Here is a 22981-nt window from a genome sequence, read left to right as displayed (position 1 = left end):
ATAACCTGACCTTGGACCAGACTCTGGCTACTCCTTGGCGCATTCCTGAACCCAGTATTGTTTGACCCGGTTTCTGACGGATACTTTTGGCTTTCAACCACAGACTGTTTATTGAAGTTCCCAGTCTGCTTAGCTGACTAACACCAGTGATTTACGACAGCTAAAGGGGAGGCTCTGATATGATATTTTAGGAAGCTGTTTAAGTATGGACTCCTTGTAGATCAGAATGAAATCCCCAAATAGTTCTAATATTCTATGGCAGCTTGGACCAACAAAATTACCAGTTGCAGGCTCTGTGTATAGAGCTGTGTAGTGAGGTTGTTAGTGAGCAAAAAGGTGGACTCCATAGCATTCCTATGTGGCACTAGAGACCTGTGTAGTTTGCATTAACTGGTGGGTTTATAGCTAAGTAAGCAGGCATTAACTAACAAAATAGGGCTCATTCCTTAGATGGGCCTGTCATATATTTTTAATTAGTACCAAGTTCCATATGTCAACAACTGTACATATGCCTGGTTACCTCAGCCTTTTCAGATAGGGAATAAAATCTTGTCACACCCATGAGCTGGGAGGCTCTCACAACTCATGAGTTGGAATATTGGAGCCTCCCTCTCATAGAAAAAGCAATTCATTTCTCGGGCTGTGATGCTAGCCTGTCAGCTCCTGAATTTAGAAGGAAATACCTATAAAATCAAACCCACAGGCTCTGTCCATTGGTCTCGTTCCAAGGGGCAACGTGCACACTACCAGCTTGGAGAACTCTAGGAATAGCCCTCATCTGTCTTGGTGACTCAGATAGACATTCAGCCTTAACAGCCTCATTGGCTGAGGAGAGGTGTGAGCTTTCTTTGCATATTTATTCTGCATCAATTTTCTATCATTTAATTGTCATCCTTTTGCACAAGTGGCTTTATTCCATCTTGGTAATCAAAAGGATCTAATTTGACTGGGACCTATCAGAATCAGAACCCCAGATCAATACATGGTGTACATCTCCATGGAGCACTTTCCCCCACTTTGGCCATTACTCATCTGTGGCAGCTGGGCTATGTATAGGTCCTCCTCACCTTGTTGGCTACATCTTAGAGCTGGGTGGCCAGTGAGTGTACCGTGCACTTGCAAAAGCTAAGATTCAAATTTACTACATACCCTTTGATTTACTAAAATAGCTTCTGCAGCAATCTGTGTCCAGTTTTGTGAAAGTCCCCTCTCTTAAATTATCATTGTTTTTTTTTTTAAAAAAAATTAGTGCAGCTATAGGTGTTTTCCAGAACTGCTGACCCATTCTAAAGGTAAGGAAGAGGCAATTTGTAACACTGAAGAAGCTGAAATTAAAGAGAGCATGCTTAAAACTTTCCAGTCCATGGAATGAGAGCACCAATGTGATAAACCCTTGATGACATCCAGCAGTGAAATGAAAATATCACCAGTAAAGCTACATCATCGGGGAAGTATAATTATGTGGTACCGAGAAGTGCAATTGCTAAGTAATGTGGTGTGCAAAATGCCTCTAACGTTTCTATAAATGGACTGCTAAGCTAAAACTTTGTGTGTTTCAATCTGAGATGAGCTACTACACAGACTAATTTCAGAAAGAGATACATTGTTCAACTATCTGAAATATGTTCTTCTGATTTTCATTGAAACCGATTTAATTTTGACTGGTTTGTCATCCATTGTCCAGGTGTCCCACCGAATCCCTGTTGCCAGCATCCTCCTCGTGACCCGGTGAATACCATTGAGATTTGCAAGACCACATTGGCTGAACCACCAGCCTGTTTTCTCACTAAAGTTACTGCAGCTCTTTACAGGCTGTTCTTGAAGTGAGCAGAGTGGATTGCAGCCATCATTGTCTGCATCAAATGTACTAAACGGTAATGTATTCTGGTTATCTTCTTTTCTGTACCCCCGAAATGCATCACCTAAATTATGGGAACAAAAAAAAGGGGGGGAAGGGATTAATCTGATCACAATTCAAGGTCTTGGTTTAAATAACTTGAGTTGTCATTTTGTGAACATTTTGGTTCTTTGAATCAGCGCTCCAAATGATTGCAAACCATACACTCGAACAGGAAAAAGGAAACAACACTGACCAAGCACGTTCTATTAATTGTGGTATGTATGTGCAAACTTAGTGCAATGCTAGTCGACTCAGATATGTTCTTGATGGCTACACTATCATTCTCTTCTAGAAGAGAACGGGTCAAGTCTGAGCAGGAGCGTTGTACAGAATTAGTACAAGACCGTTAGAGTTTGAACTGGCTTTTGGAGACCAAGTAACAGATAAAGTATAGATTTTGACAGGGACTATGTTGGCTGCCCAGTGAGAAGGCATTCAGAAAAGAATGTTTGGCAGCCTGGTCAACAGTTCATTCTTGGAGCCTTTGACTAAGCATTTTAGTGAGCTCTTAATTTGTTTTCTGCCTTTGCACCATTGTGCCTCTTCATCGAACGGCATGTAAAGTTTCTTATTCAGATTTTACTGAAATATCTGGCTTAACCACATTGCTTTACCACCTGGCTCTATGCTATCATTATAGTCTCGGGTGTCTAGTCCATTTGAGAAATAAACAATGTTGGCAGCCAACTTCTAGTTGCAGGAATTGATTGCACCTCAATTTCCCCAAATTCCTTGCCTATGTGCTTTAAGAGGTTATACACAGGTTTGAGTCTGAGCTAAGGGGAGAGAAAACGCTACAAGATCAGCTGGCTGCAAGACACACCTTGAAGACTAACCATTTTATCATGTTATGGGCTTTCATAGGCATGGGCATTTCTACTTCAAATTCAGGAATAGATAGCATTATATTACATGATGTATCAACACTGAATGTTGACAATATGGAATCACAGAACCATAGAGTTGGAAGGGGCCATTTAGGCTACTGAGTCAAACCCCCTGCTCTGTGCAGGAATCTTGTCTCTGCTTGAATACCACCAGTGACCAAGAGCTCACCACCTCCCTGGGCAGTTGGTTCCACTGTCAGACTGCTCTGCCATTCAACCAAAATCTTCCTTCCGCTAACTTAAGCCTGTTATTTTGTGTTCTACAGCCTTGGATGATAGAGAATAGGTTGTGGTTCTCTTCTTTGTAACAACCCTCCAGGTACTTGAAAAGTGCTATCATATCCCCCACCCCAGTCTTCTCTTCTCAAGGCAAGGCATACAAAGTTCCTTCAATCTTTTCTCATAGGACAGAGGCCCTTTCTACACCTAAGGATTATCCCAGGGAAATGGAGGGATCGTCCCTGCCTGCTCCCAGGATCCCCTGTGCGTCATTTGGATGTACAGGGATGATCCAGGGGGGAAAGGCAGGTGTAGAAATGGCCTTAGTTTCTAGTCCCCTGATCATATTTGTTATCCTTCTCTGAACTCATTCCAATTAATCTGAATCCTTCTTAAACTGTGGTGGAGGCTACTGACAATTTTAAAGCTGGGCGCCCGACACATATTCAGCAACTATCTGAAGTTATGGGATTACACTAGTCATTGATATTTCATGATTGTTCACATTCACTGGTCCATCTCAGTATATTTTTGGACATACATCAGATGCTGAAGGGATTCTCAATATCCTCTTGTAATCAGAAATGGCTCAAAATATTTTAATGTTTGAACAGGTGTGAAGGAACACAGTTGTTCTCTATTTTTGTATTTCGTTTGGTTTTAGCGTATCATGGGGTTAAATCTGTTTTTATGGGTGTGTCAGTTTTAGCCAAAAGACTAATAGTTTAGATGTGAAAAGTTTAGTTAGAATATAATGGTCAGGAAGTTTGGCTTAGGAAGCTTGGAAATTATGAAGTTCAACAGAAGGTCAGAATAAAAGAAAAAAAGATTTTTAAACTCAGGAAATAGAAGCTTAAAATTGCAGAAATGAACAAAAAATTAACCTTATGGCTTGTTGAAGCTGGAAGAAGAAAGAATAATTTTAGAAGATACAAGCCTAAGGGAAGAAAGAGAGAGAGGAGGAAGGAAAGATGGCTGGAGACTAAAGGGAAGGAAGAGGCAGAGCTGTTAGAACTGGAGAACTTGTTCAGACAGACTTGGACCAATGACTGTAAGATATTGCTTAGATAAAGGACGTAGTTAAAATAGGCACTACTAAATCTACTGAGGTTAGCTGGATCCATTAATCCCTGGTTTTATTATTCTATTTCTCATATGGTTTTTAGTGTGTGGTGTGTGTATATATTAAAATTTTAAGCCTTTTTCCTATTAGCACATTTCTTCAGTAAAATTTTAAGTGCTATTATTTGGAAGCTTGTGGTCTTTTTTCTTTTTGGGTTACTCACCCCATGTCTACTAGCCAACATCCACATTACCTAAATCCCCAAAACTACATGAAACCCAGAGAGGCTGCTTTGGTGGAAACATCGAAATAAATCAAGATTTCCACTTGGTGGAACTTGGCCATTACAAAACAAAGGAGATGGGATGGCTAAAAAAAAGGGGGGAGTTCTAGTTCAATTGCCTACATAGTTCATTTCTAAGCAAAACCCTTTTAGAATATACAACTCACAGAGAAATTATTTGTCATCTCATTCTCCCATTTGCAGGACCTGCTTTGGGCATCCAGATCTTACCAGCATTTCCAGAATAACGTCCTAAATGGATTTTAAAGGAGCACACTTCATCCTCTAACCAAAAGCTGTCATATGAGGCATACGCATACGTGTCATCTTCAGATTCCAAGCCGACGTAGAGCATAAAGCTGGCAGTTTTCTGGTTTACTACGTGGAAAATCTTTCGGAGCCCGAGCCAAAATTCCCCTATAAACAGATTTTAAATAAACATTCAAAGAACAGAAGCAAAGGCTTCTCCGCTTCTGGGTTACCCTCAGTCGGTTTGCTGCAAAACGCTCTGTAAAAAATCCCTCAATAACGATCTGAAGCTTCGAGTGCAGGTTTAGCAGGATCGAAATCTGCCCCCTCCAACAAGTGGAATTGGGAAATATTCTGTGCATGCAGTGAGAAATGTCCAAGCATTTTACTGCATGGATTTCTTTGTAAAAGTTCATATGCATATTTGGGGCTGTGGTTTGTGTCCATGTTATTGGATGAGATAAAAGACCGTGCAATTTCGCAGGCAGGGAAGGTGTGTGTGTGTGTGTGTGTGTGTGTGTGTGTGTGTGTATATATGTGTATGTGTATGTGTATGTGTATGTGTATGTATGTATGTGTGTGTTCCTTTCTACACTGTTGTTTTCCCCGGGGTCGGCTCTGTGCGTCCAAATGACGCACAGGGGATCCTGGGGACAACTGGGGCCTACCCTGGGGAAACCCCAGGAAAGCGGAAAATGGGGGTTTCCTGTTTTTTCTATGGTCCTGGGACCATCTCGGGAAATGTGTGGCTGCCTGCCCCTGCTTTGTCCTGCCTCCTATTGAGTAAACACAAGGAGGCAGGAAATGGCCACAGGGCATGGAGCACTTCAGGCGCTCTGTGCCCATTCGGGAGGGAGCAGGAGTGGGTTTTCTTTTAATAACATTTTTTGTTGGAGTGCAATTGCACTCATCTTCCCTTTAAAAAAAAGACAGGCGCAACATCCCTTCTTTCTCCAGGGATGTCACGCGCCATGTGTGAATCCAGGGGGAAGGTCTCGTGAGCAGAATATCGTGAGATCCTTCCCCTTCCCTCCCGGAAGTCCTGGAGGTGTAGAAAGGGCCTATGAGAGAACACTTCCCCACTTTCAATATAATTATCCTGACACGAACCTCCCATCTCCCTTGCTTCAGCTCCTTACCCTTTCAGAAACTACATCCCTCTTCTCCGCAAATACATCCAGATCAGCAGCACCACTCTTTCCAAGGCTACAGCCGATCAGAGCCAATGTGGTTCAGACTTGGGAGACCTGGGTTCTGATCCCTACTCAGCCATGAAGGTCACTGGGTGACTTTAGGCCAATCACTGACTCTCAGCCTAGCCTACAGCCTAATCTACACCAAGCAGGATATTGCACTATGGAAGCACTACATGGTATGTGCCAATGGGCCCCAACAGTTGTCAGTGCACTTTAATACCACTATAAAGCAGTAGTGTGGCTCTTGCCTTTTATATACCACTTTCATAGTGCAATATCCTGCTTGGTGTAGATTAGGCCCATCTCACAGGTTTTGAGGATAAAATGGAGAGGAAGAGGAGATAATGTACACTTCCTTGGGCTCCTTGAAGGAAAAGGTGTGTGATATAAATGTGAGAATAAATAAATAGAATAACATTTCACCTCCAGTTGCTGAACTGGGTGAGATTCCACCCGTGCCACCCTTGTTTGGATATCACATGTGTATGTGCAACTTAGCTGGGCTGAGGTGACTTTAAAAAAGACGAGTAGGTGGCAAGTGCATGCATACACACACTCCCACAACCCTTCACACATAAAATTGGTACCTGCAAGGTCACCGAATCCATCCAAATAGTCAGACCACGTCCTTTGAAATTCAACTGTCCCCTCAGTTCTCTTCTGAATCACTGTCCAGCCCCCTCCTCTAAAATCCATCTCACATAATACCTAAAACGAATAAAACGGAGAAATCCTTTGATTAAAAACCTCTTAGTAATAAAGCTGACATATGGTTTTCTTTCACCTACACCCCCACCATGGAACAAAAACCAACATTTGGTATGCAAAATATGGATTTGTACGATGTTTGATTTTCAGTTTGGCAAGGTGATGTTAGTAATTATTCTCAGTTTTTGTTTAAAGGAAAGCAATTTTCCTAGTTTAAAGAAATCTCTGAAAAGAACTTGGAACGGCTGAATAAATCTGATCTATTTAAGAAGGGGATGTGGTGGAGCGATTGTACTGGATCTGAAATTCTCAATGTTCCAGTTGGTTCAGCAAATCAACCCAAGGACAGTCATCCTCTTTGGCTAATGTGGCAATTGTGCTCCAAGCACTGCTTGGCTGGTTTATCAGCTCTAAGAAGAAAATTGCCTGGGCTGATGCAGCGTACACACAATTCCCAGACACTTTTCTAAGCCTTGTTGGGCCAGTTCCAGATCCAGCTGTGGATATTTTTAATGGACAGAATGTCACAAGCTTCCAGATCACACTGAAATATCTCTAGACATCACAGCATGAGTCATCAGTTCTGGTGAAAATGTCGGTTTGGATCACACCATGACTGTGTCTGTGGTTTTTGGAGTAGTATTTTGAATTAAAAAGTCCCCAATTTCAGAAATGAAGGACTATGGTTCCTAGAATCAGTTATGTCCAACCCTGTGTAACTATGGTTTGTAACAGAGAAAGGCCCCTAGACTTGGAATTCATAGTGAAAACTCATATCTATAAGTGGCAGATACATATTTTAGTTTGAGGAGATCTACCTGTGTCAGAAAAGTAATGTTGCTTAATCTGGCAAGTAGTACCAGATTGGAATCTAAGGCTGTGTCTACACCAGCCCAAAAATCCTGGCTGGTCACGCCGAGTCCCTGTGCATCCAAATGATGCACAGGGACTCCCGGGGGCAAGGGGGAATGAGCACTGGTTTTCCCAGGGATAAATATTCCCTGGGAAAACCCGATTCTTTCCGTGTGTTTGGGATCATCCTGAGATCACGGGAGATGTGTGGGCGCCCATCCCGACTTGTCCTGCCTCCTTGTGAGTAAATGCGAGGAGGAGGGAAACAGGCACAGGGCACAGAGTTCTTCGGGTGCTCCGTGCCTATTGGGAGGAGCACTGGGGAGTGGGATTGTTTTTTTTTGGGGGGGGGGGGGTTTGTTACTAACCTTTTTGTTGGAATGCAAGTGTGCTCATCATCTGTTTTAAAAAAAGAAAATGGCGGACGCGACATGCCTCCTTCCTCCCGGGATGTCGTGCACGCATGTGGACAAAGTGGAGGATCTCCCAAGCAGAATATCGCGAGATCCTCCCCCCTCCCTCCCGGTCCTCATGATTGGTGTAGAAAAGAACTAAGACTGGTCAATATTCAAACATACCGATTCGATAGGTAAAATAATTTGCATGGTTAATCTATTTTTAATTAAAACATAATTATCCTATTTGTTCTTTTGAGCGTTAATATAAAACAGGGATTGGGGGAAGGGGAGACCAAAGTAGTGCAAATAAATCCTGATTGCAGTGTTGTTTTTCTTCCTCATTTGTGTCAGCCACACCTGTGCCCTATCCGTTGAACATTCATCTTTCCCCACTCAAATACCCTTGCTGAGCAGCACACCGTTTACAGAGCAAAACAAAATATCATCTTAATTGTGGGTACTTTGTTCGTGGGAGCATTTCCCACTCCTACCCCATACTACAACCTTTTATTCCTCAGGAGCAGCCATTTCTCTGGTCTTTGGACCTTGCTGTATCTACTCCCTCGCTTACACACACACACACACCTTTCACATCTCTTTCTTCAGATACTTTTGAAATCTGAAATTTTACCCCGATTTTATTTTCATTGTTAATTCTTCAACTTTGGTTATTATTACATATTATATAACCATGTTTTCCCCTTGGTTCTTGATCTTTGGCCAGTGTTACAAGCAAATATGTCTCCTTATTTGATGACTTCAACTTCTGTAGACATTGGCACCAATTCCTAAACGTTGGAAACTTTTTTTTTTTAAAAAAAGGAACACTGAAGTTAAATTATCATCATTGTTATTTCAAAAATCAAATATGGGAGAAACCAAAACTGACAGGTTTGTCCAACTAGATGCAGGGCTTTGAGTGCTCTGATCTTAAAATTTGGATTGAATCCCTATGTATTCATCCACGTTACTGCTTAATTGGAGATGCCACCTCTTTTTTCTGGCAGACTCATCATCCTGAACAGCTGTATGTCATGCGTGCTCAGTATGGTCCTCACCATGCTAGGAATAACTGTACCTTCCTATTGAATTTGGCCGGTGCAGATGGGTAAGGTGACAATTTTGTTAATAAGAATGTACCAAAATTAGCAAAATTTGGGAGAGAAAGCATTTGAGGTATAAAAACTTTTAATGCAGGAGAAAATGAAACGGACAGATTTGCTTAAACCTACTATTTACAGCCCTTTGCCGAAGTTTGCTTTCTTGTTCAGTTTATGCCTTAGCTCAAGATAGTTGTGATGCTGCTACCACTTATAGGGTGGCCATGGGTCCTCTTTTACAGAGGTCAGTCCCCTATTTGAGTGCCCTCGCCCCCAGAAGATAGTCATCGATTTGAACGTGTCCTCTGTTTTGAAAGGCTATCGTACATACGCGTGCACAGCACATTTCATTAGGGTGTGAACCCAAGGAATTGTTATTTTTTAAAAGGTGAACATTTATTGAATACTCAGTCATAAGTATCATAAGCTCCAGCAGAGGCCTAGTGGCTGAGGGGTTGCTTCTCCCAGCAGAGAGATTCCTTTTTGTTCCTGCTGCCGGGAGCAACGATGCTTTCTCGGGGGGGGGGGGGGGAGCAGTTCCGGGCATGTTTAGACTGAGGGGAGAGATGAAAGGGGAGACATGATAGCACTCTTGAAATACTTGAAAGGTTGTCACACAGAGGAGGGCCAGGATCTCTTCTCGATCCTCCCAGAGTGCAGGACACAGAATAATGGGCTCAAGTTACAGGAAGCCAGATTCCGGCTGGACATCAGGAAAAACTTCCTGACTGTTAGAGCAGTATGACATTGGAACCAGTTACCTAGGGAGGTTGTGGGCTCTCCCACACTAGAGGCCTTCAAGAGGAAGCTGGACAGCCATCAGTCAGGTATGCTTTAGGGTGGATTCCTGCATTGAGCAGGCGGTTGGACTTGATGGCCTTATAGGCCTCTTCCAACTCTACTATTCTATGATTCAGTGCAGTGGCAGAGCCACTGGAGAGCAGGCAGAGAACTATTTCCCACTGTGTCTGGATCCCCCTCTGGATCCCTACTCAATGCCCCCCTTAATTCAATGCTTATTGCTCAATATAGCATAGCAGTGTGCAAGGGTATCCCTTGCACACCCTTATGCTATTGTATCCAAAACTGGTTTAAAGACAGAGAACCAGAAGAAGAAGAGCAGGAAGGGCCCTGAAGGTGCCCATCAACAATGAGCACCTGGACAACAGACTGAACAGGCAGGTACACAGGTCACCTAGTCACAGTCATCCCACTATTAAATTGTATGTCTATTTAAATTATACATGTTTCTAAAATTTCATTTATATATATAAATTAGCATATGTAAATGTGATGCAAATCTGTAACCTCTGTTGTCCTCTTTTTTTTTTCTTTTTGGTGATGCATAAGTGGCCACCCTACATCACCATGGCAAAGGGTGAGAAAAGGGTCGTTCCCCGCTCCCCTGTTTTTGTGGCAGGATCCTTCTCCCTCACTTGCTTTCCACCCCACCTATCATACCACTGAGCAGTTAGCTAGAGTTTCTATAAAGAGGCCTTTTGAAGGCTCAGTAATTGTATACCTAAGGAAAGCACCGTGTTCTTAATTTCAAAACGTTTGTGGCTCTGAAAGTACCCTTTTAGCCTGTGAGCACCAACCCACCTTTTATTTCATGTGTTCTCTCTACACAGTCCTCATCCTAAAGATCTGGATTGCCTAATTAAAAGCACATTTTCTTGGTCTTTATTAGTCACACAAGGCTGATCTGGCAGAAAGCAACAATGCAGGGATTGAACTCAAGAGAGAGTGTTAGTTCATATTTCTGGAATAAGTATTGTGTGCACGGCTCTGATAGGCATTGCCGGCTGCAAAATCGCAAGGTAGCTAAGACGCAAAGCCACGTATTAAATCTTTGTTTTTGCCATGAATTTAAAGGAGTAACTACATGTGAAGGCAGCAGGCCCAGGGGTTAGAACATGAGTCACTATCAAGGTTGCATAAAACAGGGTGGGGAACAGCTGGAAGCAGTGAAGCCGTTGGTGAACAGTACCAGTCCTAGGTATTCCAGGACTGTTGGTTTCCAAGGACTGCACCCCAAATCTATTAAAATAAGTAGTAATGTTGCTGTTCATTCCAGTGGGAATTGAATCATACCCATTAGTTTTTAGTATGGGGGAAAGAAAGTCTTTGAAACCCCTAAGAAAAAAATGAGGACTTCTGCAGCATTGGGCTCACCTGCTTTCCAACATGTGGTGCCGCTGTCAGTGCATGTAACTAACTACATTTACACCAGGGGTGGAGAACCTCAGGTCGAGGGGCCAAATCCAGTCCTCCTGGGGTCCCAATCTGGCCCTCTGGGGTTCCCTAGATGTCTATGCTCTTTTCTCCCAACCGTAGGGTGACCATATTGAAAAGAGGACAGGGCTCCTGTATCTTTAACAGTTATATAGAAAAGGGAATTTCAGCAGGAGTCACTTGTAGGCATGCAGCATCTGGTGAAAGTCCTTCTTCATCACAACAGTTAAAGGTGCAGGAGCCCTGCCCTCTGTTGTATCTGGTCAAGTGAGTAGGGCTCCTTCAGCTTTAACTGTTGTGATGAAGAAGGAATTTCACCAGGTGCTGCATGCATACAAATGACACCTGCTGAAATTCCCTTTCGTATACAACTGTTAAAGACAGGAGCCCTGTCCTCCTTTCCATAGGGTCACCCTTCCCAACCATCAATCGCTTAGGGGTTTTCTGGCTTTTGTGTAGTCCCCCCTCCATTCTAAAAGGTTGAAATCATAGAATCATAAAGTTGGAAGGAGCCATTTAGGCCATGGAATCCAAGCCCCTGCTCAGTGCAGGAATCTAATTTAAAGCATCCCTGACAGATGGCTGTCCTTCAGCATCAGAAAGCCCACCACCATCCTAGGCAGTTGGTTCCATTGTCTGGCTGTTGCCTTTCCTGATGTTCAACTGAATTCTGCCTTCCTGTAACTTAAGCTTGTTATTTTATGCCCTACAATCTTGGATGAGAGAGAACTGTGGCCCTCTTCTGTGTGACAGCCTTTCAGGTACTTGAAGACGGCTATCATATCCTCCTTCAGCCTTCTCTTCTCAAGGCAAAACATATCCAGTTCCTTCAATCTTTCCTTGCAGAGCTTAGTTTATTTATTTATATCCCGCCTTTTTTCCTCCAAGGAACACAAGGCAGAGTACATAATCCTCCTCCTCTCCATTTTGTCCTTACTACAACAACAACCCTGTGAGGTAGGTTGTGCTGAGAGTCTGTGACTGGCCCAGAGTCACCCAGTGAGCTTCCATGGCCGAGTGGAGACTAGAACTCAGATCTCCCGACTCCCAGTCCAACATTCTAGCCACTACACCACACTGGCTCTCTAGTCCCCTGGTATTCTTTATTTCCCTTCTCTGAACTCATTCCATTTAACTTGAATCTGTCAAAAAGCTTGGTGTCCAGATCTGAACACAGTATGCTGCTATGTTTGGCATTTTTGGACCTACTCGCTTTTGCCTTTTACCCCCTTGGAAACATGAAAACTGTCCAGATCCCCAAACGTGTCCAGATCTGGAACACGATGGACATAGACATATAAACTTAAATCATTAGTTCCAATTTGTTCATTAAAATTCCTGCAATTACAAATACCACAGCAGGATACAGAGATTCTAGATACTCTATATACTTATCTACCCCCTTTGCTTTTGGCTATAATGACCATATGAAAAGGAGGACAGGGCTCCTGTATCTTTAACAGTTGTTTCGAAAAGGGAATTTCAGCAGGTGTCATTTGTAGGCATGCAGCACCTGGTGAAATTCCCTCTTCATCACAACAGTTAAAGCTGCAGGAGCCTGCTCTCTTTTGTATTTGGTCAAACTGGACGGGGCTCCTGCAGCTTTAACATATGGGGGGATCTACACAACTGCTTTTAAAGCGCTTTAAAACACTTTGAAAATGTTTTGAAAACTGTATATGCAGTGTGTCCTGGGCCCCAACAGTTGTCAAAATTGTTATAAAGCGTTTTAAAGCAGTAGTGTAGATCCCCCCCCCCCCATGGTCACCCTACTTTGGCCCTACCCACTACTGTAGTGAAGCCCCTGACTGCTTCCCCAAAATTGAATTTGGACCACAAGGTGATGGATGTGAACCAGCCAGAGAGCTTTGGCTATTGGGCAGTATAGAAATAAAATAAATAAAATAAAATAAAGTTCTGATTTACACTAAGAGATAAAATGGGTAATGAGGTGAGTAAGTCATTTGTCACTGGTACAATGTGGAGATTTTTAGAATACATTTCTTCTCTTCCAACGTGCTTCCAATAGGACAATATACCCCCATATTAGAATAAAAATATTGGTAGCAACTTAGAAGGTGTCAAAATTATACCTCTGCTGCAGAGACTGGGATTGCTTTATTGACAACATAAGAAAAGAAAAGAAACATTCCTCAAGTAAATAATCAACATGAAAAATGTGTATTACCTCAAAGGGGTAACTTGAGCCTTCTGGATGGATTATGTAGAGCCCGCTTGGAGTTTTTGTAACGGAGCCAATGGTATCTTTAATATCACTGCAATCCAAACCTGCAGGACATGTTACCCGAGAAAGTTCAGTTACAACTTTATTAAAAGAAAAAAAACATCAACAGGAGACACTCAGCATTGCACTGTCATGCATGTCTACAGAGAAGTAAATCCCATTTTTCAATAGGTAGGTGGGTATAGGATTGCAGTCTGAGTTAACCTTTTCTCTGACACTCACTTTCCCCTTTAAACTTAGGGTGACCATATGGAAAGTGTTTATGGTTAACACTTGCATAGAAAAAAGAAATTCAGCAGGTGTCGTTTGTAGGCATGCAGCACCTGGTGAAATACCCTCTTCATTACTACAGTTAAAGCTGCAGGAGCCCTGCCTAGCATAACCAAATACAAAAGAGAGCAGGGCTCCTGCATCTTTAACTGTAGTGATGAAGAGGGAATTTCACCAGGTGCTGCATGCATAGAGGTGGCACCTGTTGAATTTATCTCTTCTATACAACTGTTTAAGATATGGAGCCCTGTCCTCCTTTTCATAGGGTCACCCTACTCAGGTTCAACGCTCCTTGTTTAAGCAAAGGTTTTAATGTAAAGGCCTGGGCATTCATTGCTTCTCAGTAGCCTGGAAAATTAAATTTTCAATGTCATACTACTTAATAGATTGATCTGGGATTTATTTATGTATTTATTTCAAACGTTTTTATACAGTCCTTCATAAGTTCTGGAGTATTTTACAATATATATATTTAAATTCAATGTCTGACGGTAATACAAAATAATTATATAACCCAGCACATAAAAGATTGGAAGTCATTTTGGATTCTAATGGCTGCAATTCTGTATCCACTTTCTAGGGAGTAAACCCCAATGAACACAGTAGGGCTTTCTTCTGAATAATATCGCTGTAAATTAGGGTGACCATATGGAAAGGACAGGGCTCTTGTATCTTTAACAATTGTGTAGAAAAAGGGATTTCAGCAGGTACCATTTGTATGCATGCAGCACCTGTAGGGATTTCCTCTTCTTAACAACAATTAAAGCTGCAGGAGCTATACTAGAGTGACCAGATACAAAAGAAGGCAGGGCTCCTACAGCTTTAACTGTTGTGATGAAGAGGGAATTTCACCAGGTGATGTATGACACCTGCTGAAATTCCCTTTTCTATACAACTAACAGTTGTATAGAACTCTTGTAAAGATACAAGAGCCCTGTCCTCCTTTTCATATGGTCATGAAAATGCCATAGAAAATATTAGCTCTAATACTTGGGAAAATATAGGTAATTCTTAGGCTGAATTTTATTCACAGGATTGAAACTAAGGAAGCAGGGGTCGTGAAGGAGCCACAGATATTAGGAAGAAGGAAATTAGCAGTTCAAAGAATCAGCCCTTACATGACAAACGTCATTCTACACAACAATTCACAACAGCAACATTGTAATATATTGAGGTTGCGCGGGGTGGGGGTGGGATACCAAATTTTATGTGTTCTTGCAAAATTAGGAACCACAAAGAGTTTCACTCCCCCATCTTTATTATTTTTCCACTCTCTTTCCAGGAGCATTACAGAGCTAAACGAGAAACTATAAAAGTTAGGGAGAAAACATCTTTACCATGAGACTGAACAGCTCGATGAGGAAATACATCAACTGGTTTTCTAGACATGTCTGTGTTTAAAAGCATTACCCGACTCATAAGTTCATTGACCTGTGTGTTTTACAAGAAGAATGTTTAAATCAGCAGACTCAGGACCTTAAAATATTAGCATGGGACATGATCCAACCAAAATATATCCAAGGCTGTATTCCTATTCTGATGACTTTGGGATTAAGCCCCATGGAACTACTGTATTTCTTCAATTCTAAGACACACTTTTTCTCCATATAAACATCTCTAAAAATGGGGTGCGTCTTAGAATCGTGGGTGCGTTTATTATTTCTTAGAATCAAAGCTTTTTTTTCTGTTGGTGGTACTGAAATTAGTGTGCGTCTTCCAATCGATGGCATCTTAGAATTGAAGAAATACGGTAAATACGACTTAATTCTCAGTAAACATACAGGTCATCATGCTGCATGTCCCCCTGATTATGGCCAATGTGCCTAAGCATGTTTACTAAGCAGTAAGTCCCAAAGAACTCCACAGGGCTTAGTAACTGTACTGAGGATTGTGTCCTGAGGGCCAATCTACACATGACAGCCATGTGATTTGGCCAGGTGTACATGGTTTATAAAAAACTAAATCCTTCACAATTTTAGTGAGCACCTTTCATTTTTAAAAAAACTTATATAAGTATTTCTACATGAGGTTTTTTATTGCACGCTCATGACTGGCCACTCATAGAAGTTTGCAGTTCCTTTACATGATGTCATCAACCTCCAGAGTGTCTCCCGCACTTTGAGCTTTACCCTGCTTTTAAAAAAATTGGAGATAATGTGGCATATCCTAATTTCCATGCATAAATGCTAATTTGGATATAATTGTTAAAAATGTAAATAGAAATATAATTTCATAGTGGGAAAGAAGTGTTGTACAATCTCCTGCCTGTGTGTCAGTTATTGATGGGCAACTTCAAGCCCCCTGCTCTCCCTTCGTATGGCTCTTTATCTTTAAACCATACGTGGACTGGACAGCCCTTCAAATAGAGGACTGTCCTCTGTAAAAAAAAAGACACATCACCATCATAGAAGGATTGGAACTGCATTGTGGGGGAAAGGCGCTTTAAGGTTTTGCCCCCACTGTGGTCCCATTCAGAATTGGATAACAGTCTATCCCCTCCCCCCTCGCTATTCGTGATAGGAGGAAAACTCCCTTTGGCACCAATAGGAGCTTTCCTCCCATCATGACTAGCAAACTCAGAGTGTCCAATTCTGATGGGACCACAGCAGTTGCAAAGTCATAACGCGCTTCTCTTCTTATGGCATTGTCCTAATCTGGCTCAGCCCCTACCCACCTCATGCTCTAGGGCAGCCTTCCTCAACCTGGGGCGCTCCAGATGTGTTGGACTGCATCTCCCAGAATGCCCCAGCCAGCTGGCTGGGGCATTCTGGGAGTTGTAGTCCAACACATCTGGAGCGCCCCAGGTTGAGGAAGGCTGCTCTAGGGGTTTGTTTGTTTGTTTTAAAACCTTGTATATCTGGCCAAACCATGTTAATAACGTCACAAATAGTTTGGCCCTGAATCTTTTGCAATAAAATCAATGCGACTGAAGAATGCGTAACTTTGGCTGGATCATGTGCATAGTTTGTATTTCATATTTTTTGAAAGAGTACAGCTTCAAAAGCCTGAACTGTTCATGGTGAAACGGAATAAACATTCTGGACTAGATCTGAGTATTCTGGTTGAGAGACTGAAAGACTCTCATCTGAATCACTACTAACTTTAAGGGCTTCCTGATATCTATTCACACAACTGTGGGTTTTTGTTATTTTTTAAAAATTTATGAGAGAGAACAGTAGGTTGCTTTGCACAGCAGTAAAGAACAACCAAGTACTAGCTGCTGAAGACCTGCAGTACAAGATGTTTTTATGAACAACACACACTAAACTAGATTTTGATATTTAGTTTAGCTGAAGAAGCTTATTCAGTAATATTCGTCTTCTACACAGAAAGAAATGCATTCTGCAAATAATAATAACTGGTACCTGATTGGAAAGATAATCCAGAGAAGATTGGTGATCATCCATCATGTTCCGTATCATTTTCTTGGTACTTCTTGCATATTCAACTAGAGAATTCTGCAAATTCCCTTTAAACCATAGAATGCCAATTATTTAAAAGTTATTAAAACGATGCAATCAAGCTTTCTTGAGCATTGTACAGAAACGTATCTGGTGGAGAAAGTTGGCTCCAAAGTTCTCCAAGGTGGGGGGGGAATCGTGTTTCCTTACCGTTGCTTCTCCACCCCTGATTTTGTCCTTCATTATTTCCTTTTTGAAAGAGGAAGTAAACAACCTGCACATGCCCCATTCAGTGGGCCGTTTTGATCACGCCGCTTCTCCTGCACACAGCAGGAGATAGTGGCAACTTCCATCTTTAAAATAAGTCGGACTTACTGGGGTGTGTGGGGGGTTTTTGTGGCACAAAGAAGGCTAGAAAGGGCGGCAGGCCCACAGGAGGCAGATGACATTGTGAGAGGGACCCGTGAAAATCCGTGAGTGCCCAGTAGCGAGTGTGCAATAAAATGCTCAGCTGATGGAGCTTGGGATGAGGATAGTTTGTGAGGCTCAAATCAAATTCTCTGGTGTTGTTTGGTGATAGGGTTGCACTTCAGAGAAGTGTGCTAGCTCAGACAGTAACTTCCAGTTCAAAGGATCAAAACTAGCAAGGAAGGATTTAAGACATGTTTTAAATCTTAAAAATGCTTCCAATACTTTATGTCAGTAATCTGAACTCATTCATATTATCCCAATGATGTGGACCATCTTCCTATATCTTTTTTTCACTCCCACACAATGAGTTGTATTCATTGTGTGATTTGCGGTTTATTGTATATTTTTTTCATTGTCTGATTGCTTTTAAGGTGGAATGGAGTTCACATGAATTAGGTTTCCAAAAGGGCTTAACACATGAGGAAATACAATGCCATCGTATAGCTGATAGGTTGGTCTAAAATGTGATTGAACCCTTTAGACAACACAGTTCCATGTGGCTATCAAGTTGCAAAAGTAACTCTTTTGGGGGCACACAGCGTATGAATGGTGACAATTCTGTAAGCAAGACCTGTGTGATTGGTTCCACTTGTTGTGGGCCATTAAATGTAACATGCTATGGGACGAAACTATAGGAAACAAGTTCCCACGGCTCATTCACTCCACACGAGGAATCCTCAACCTCTTTGGGTCAGTGGGCATAACTGGAGTGGACACTCACAAAATGGCTGCTGTGGTGAGCAAGGCCACTCACAAAACACCCATTTCCCCAAAGGCAAACTAATGAGGCTCAGAAATCAGTAACTTGAGCGAGAAACAAGGCAGAGGCAGCTTCTGAGCCTCAAATACCAAATCATATATTTGTCCCATGTGATGCCCAGAGGAATTATTGGAAATAAAGATGGCATTGGAGGGCACTACATTACTTTGTAGCATGCCAGCCTCACAGTTCAACTTTTTTTAAATTAAAAGAAATCTTAAAAAGTAAAAATCAGAAGGGCCAAGGAACCTGACATGCACCAAAAGAGGTGTTTGTGGGCATAGTGGTGCCTGTAGACACCACATTGAAGATATCCAGTTCGCACTAACTATAATGATTTCCTCGCTAGAAAGGAAAGTTATAGGAACATAAGAACATAAGTGCCATGCTGGATCAGACCAAAGATCCATCTAGTCCAGCACTCTGTTCGCACAGTGGCCAACCAGCTGTCGACCAGGGACCAACCACAGCACTCTCCCACCCATGTGCCCCAGCAACTGGTGCACACAATCATCATAATCATTATTTTATTTATTACCCGCCTCTCCCTCTGGATTGAGGCGGTTAATAAATAAAATAAATATTGTTGGATAAATGTTGGATAAATTCCTGTAGGAGAAGGCTATTAATGGCTACTAAGGACCATTTTGCACATGAACATACAACAAATATGTGAATATGTGAATTCTGTCCATTGAAAAGTACCATATAAATAATTGTATGTGAGTACCATACAAATAAGTATGTGGGTACCATCTAAATACTGCAATTCTAAAGATATCACAACAGTGCATAACAGGAAAGGGTTGCTAAAATAAAAAATATACATACGACACATGTAATGCTTTTCTTCTCTTAACATTTTAGCTTGAAAATCACAGGGCACATTGCATTTTTTCTTCTCTTGTGAATTAAATGTGGATAGATTTTTTGTTCCCAGACTGGCTGGCTTCTCCACAGTGGTTGCTGTGGAAGTACCCTGCAATATCAAATGAAGAAAATGAGCAAGGAATCTGTGAAGAATTAGCCAAGAATTATCATCATTGAGAAATGCAAAGCAAAGGGATACTTCACACATTTCATCTTTTCAATGTGCACCTAAATTGTACAAGTGAAAAACATGCATTTGCAATCACACTTATCATATAAGAACTGAGCTTTTCCATTTGATGCTCATTTGTTCTCACTAGTGTTTAAACAAACCAGAGTTCCCTGAGTTTGGACATCATGGGGAACTGTGGTTTGTTTGAGCAAAAGCTTCCAATCTCCTCACTGCATGCATGAAAGAAGAAATGAGTGGGTAAGCAGGAAAGCCATGATTCATTCATGTAGTGGAAAACAATAGCTGCCTGTGTTGTGTCTGAACCAGGCTACTGTGCAAAAACACCTCTATTAGGAAGACCTTCACTTGGCACCAAAAAGATAACAGTATAGGTGCCAGGTGAGCCTTCTTGAGGAGTGCATTCCATAAATGGGGTACCACAATTGAGAAGGCCCCTCTTTCTTTTAGGTACCTGCCTAAATTCCTTTAGCTGGGGTACCTGGAGAAAGGCCTCTGAAGATAACTTAAGGGCCCGAGCAGGTGCAAACTATTGCAGACTCAGTCAATTGCACCATAATTATTGACCTTCTCTTTCATGATCCTATAAAGCTTGCTTATATTGAGTCAAACCATTGGCCTATCTTGGCCAGCACTGTCCATTGCAATCAGCAGCAGTTATGCAGGCAATGACTTTTCAGTTCTGTTGGGATCTTCATGCAGAATATGTGTGTACCTCTGAACTATAGCTCTTCCCTTTTTCACCCAGGCATTTTAGAGACTTAGTTTTTAGATTTATGGTTGCTCTTATATATCTTTATATCTATCTATTCCTGGGCTGCTGGTTATTTGTATTGTAGTTTATGCTTTTAAATCTTTGTATTGTTTCATAGAATCATAGAATAGTAGAGTTGGAAGGGGCCTAAAAGGCCATTGAGTCCAACCCCCTGCTCAATGCAGGAATCCACTTCAAAGCATGCCTGGCAGACAGCTCTCCAAGTGCATCTTCAATGCCTCTAGTGTGTATTCAAGAGAGCCCACAACCTCCCTAGATAATTGGGTCCATTGACATACTTAAGGGTGGATTCCTGCATTGAGCAGGGGGTTGGACTAGATGGCCTTGTAGGCCCCTTCCAACTCTGCTATTCTATGATTCTATGCTCAAACAGTTGGGAAGTTTTTCCTGATGTCAAGCTGGAATCTAGCTTACTGTAACTTGAACCCATTATCCGTGTCCTGCACTCTGGAATGATCGTGAAGAGATCCTGGGCCTCCTCTGTGTGACAATCTTTCAAGTTCTTGAAGAGTGCTATCACGTCTCCCCTCAGTCTCCTCTTCTCAAGGCTAAACATACCCAGATGTTTGTCTCTCTTCAAAGAGCTTTGTTTCCAGACCCCTGATCATCCTGGTTGCTCTCCTCTGAACTCTTTCCAGCTTGTCTGCATCCTTCTTGAAGTGTGGTGCTCAGAACTGGACACAGTACTCAAGATGAGGCCTAATCAATGCCAGATAGAGGAGAACCAATACCTCACACGATTTGGAAGCTACTTATATTTAAACTTATATATAACTACTTGTATTGTATTTTATTCTTTTAACTGAACGTAATCTGCCCATTGGACATGTAATCTGTTATTGAGCGCATTAAAAATATAATAAATACATTGAAATGAAATGAGAAAAAATAGTTTAATGATTCAATTTGAAAATGAAACTATCTTGTACAAGTTCATGGAAGTTTCAGAATATTTTTGACTCAGACTTGTGTTCTTTATTGTCAGCTACTCTGAGAGCAGTTACTGAAGAGTGGCCTAGAAATATTCCAAATAATCAATTAAATAATACTTCCCTCATTTAATGACAAGAGAAATATCATGACATGTGTTGTCTTCGGCCTTAGCTAGATTGGAAAAAGTGGACCCAAAGTGGAGGGTAAGATCCCGCGCCAAGGGAGGGTTCATCCCTCTGTGATCCCAGGATCCCCTGTGCGTCATGTGGATGCACAGGGACGATCCTGGGGTTCGCCCCGGGATTTCGCCCAGTCTAGCTAAGGCAGAAGACAACACATAACATGATATTCTTCTTGTCATTAAATCAGAAGAAAAAAACACAGCACCCCCTAAATATGTTGGATTAGGGGCTCAGAATTCTAGGGCACTAAATGTGACATTTAAGGCACAGCTTTTACACCCAGCACCTTTCAGTTTAGAAAGTAAATGATGATGATGATTACCCTTTTAAACTTCCCTTCTTTTAGTATAAAAGTTGGAAACCAAGTTAAAGAGTTAAAATCTGAAGCCTTGAACTATCCAACTTCCTGAAGCCACAGAGAAAATGTTGTTCGTTTTCCAAATATTTCTTTCAAATTCCTTTCCTTTCCCATATAAAGAAATATTCTATTATCATACTTCAAAACAGACAGTATGCCTTGGGTTCTTTTTTTCTCAAAGGGAGAACAGATTTAAGGCACAATCCTTTGCATGTTTAGAAAGAAGATCTCAGCTGGTGGGGATTGTTGGGAGTTGTAGGACTTTTTTTCTGTTCAGTCATGCATAGGATTTCACCCTTAGAGCTTTAAGGCCGCAAACCTAAATATGCTTGCTAGGGAATAATCCCCATTGAATGCTGTGGATTGTACTTCTGTAGGACTGCAATGAACTATCATACATGCACACACATGTACACACTTTTGTTTGGCTCTTTCTAGAGAAATTCATCGTGTCTTCTAGTTTTGGCATTGGTCATGTTGTGCACAACACAACATTTTAGATGAAACATTTCTATAAGAATAAAGCTGCTGCTGAGGAGAAAGAGCTGAAAGTAGGCATCTATTCAGATTTAAGTTGAGTATTTGGAGGACTGAGGTCCAAAAAACTCTTAAGAAATATCCTTAATTGCAAAGCGACTCTCCAGTCATATGAAAGGTAGTAAAGTACCTTGACCCTGCGCTAGATCTTCCACAATTTTAGGTAAAAACATTAAAGCCAGAAACATTATAACAATGAAATACAATCCTGTCTACAAAAAAGGTTCTCAAAACTTCTACACAAATGCAATGTGAACTTCCAAATTTACTGTAAAAGAACTGCAAAATCATATCAAATTAAAAGGATCAGGTTGTCTCTCCCCCACCCCCAGTTACACAAGTAAAATGTGCAAAAAAACCCACAACTTTTTATTTTGGATTTACACTGGTGTAAATGTGTTTAGAAGCTAATTCAAAGATTAGAAAGTCCATAGAGAGGTATGTCTCTATGTTCTACTTTGATTAATGACCTGGTAAAAAGCCCTGCCTTCATAGATGTCAATGGCAAAACTTTAGTGAAGTCTTTAATCTACCTCTGCAACTGTAAAATCAAATGCAATTGCTTTAATAATTGCTCTAAAACAATCTTATCAGGCTCTTTCCATCAGGAATGTGACTGCTCTATATACACAATAGCCCTCCCAAACAAAAATATGTTGAAACAGGCTTTTCTGTCTCAAGTCTATGATTCTACAATTTATCAAGGTAATACATTGCAAACCTTACCATTGCAGAACATGGCTTGCCATTACCAAACACAGTATCAGCCCAAATGAAAAATATTATATTTAGGAAGATCAGTGAGGATGCATTGGGATAGATCATCTCTGAGTTGAAGAAATGAAAAGGTTTCAAAGGATTTCAAACTGCCTCAGTAAACGACTGTCCACTAGCTGATG

General features: G+C 41.5%; 1 protein-coding gene across 1 annotated transcript; it reads right to left on the bottom strand.

Annotated features, from left to right (window-relative positions):
- Positions 1-1449: 1449 nt before the first annotated feature.
- Positions 1450-22907, bottom strand: ANGPTL5 (angiopoietin like 5). The gene is made up of 8 exons (XM_063127841.1): positions 22809-22907; positions 19069-19216; positions 16971-17074; positions 14943-15036; positions 13279-13379; positions 6385-6505; positions 4584-4769; positions 1450-1922 (listed from the first exon to the last, which is right to left on the bottom strand). Exons 1-8 carry the CDS (start codon positions 22905-22907, stop codon positions 1612-1614), a joined length of 1164 nt encoding a protein of 387 aa, XP_062983911.1. The 3' UTR covers positions 1450-1611.
- Positions 22908-22981: the final 74 nt, after the last annotated feature.

Source organism: Elgaria multicarinata, chromosome 5 (assembly GCF_023053635.1).
Source record: "Elgaria multicarinata webbii isolate HBS135686 ecotype San Diego chromosome 5, rElgMul1.1.pri, whole genome shotgun sequence".
NCBI classification, from domain to species: domain Eukaryota; kingdom Metazoa; phylum Chordata; class Lepidosauria; order Squamata; family Anguidae; genus Elgaria; species Elgaria multicarinata.
Note: the sequence above shows the minus strand (reverse complement) of the source record. Positions and strands in the feature narration are given on the sequence as shown.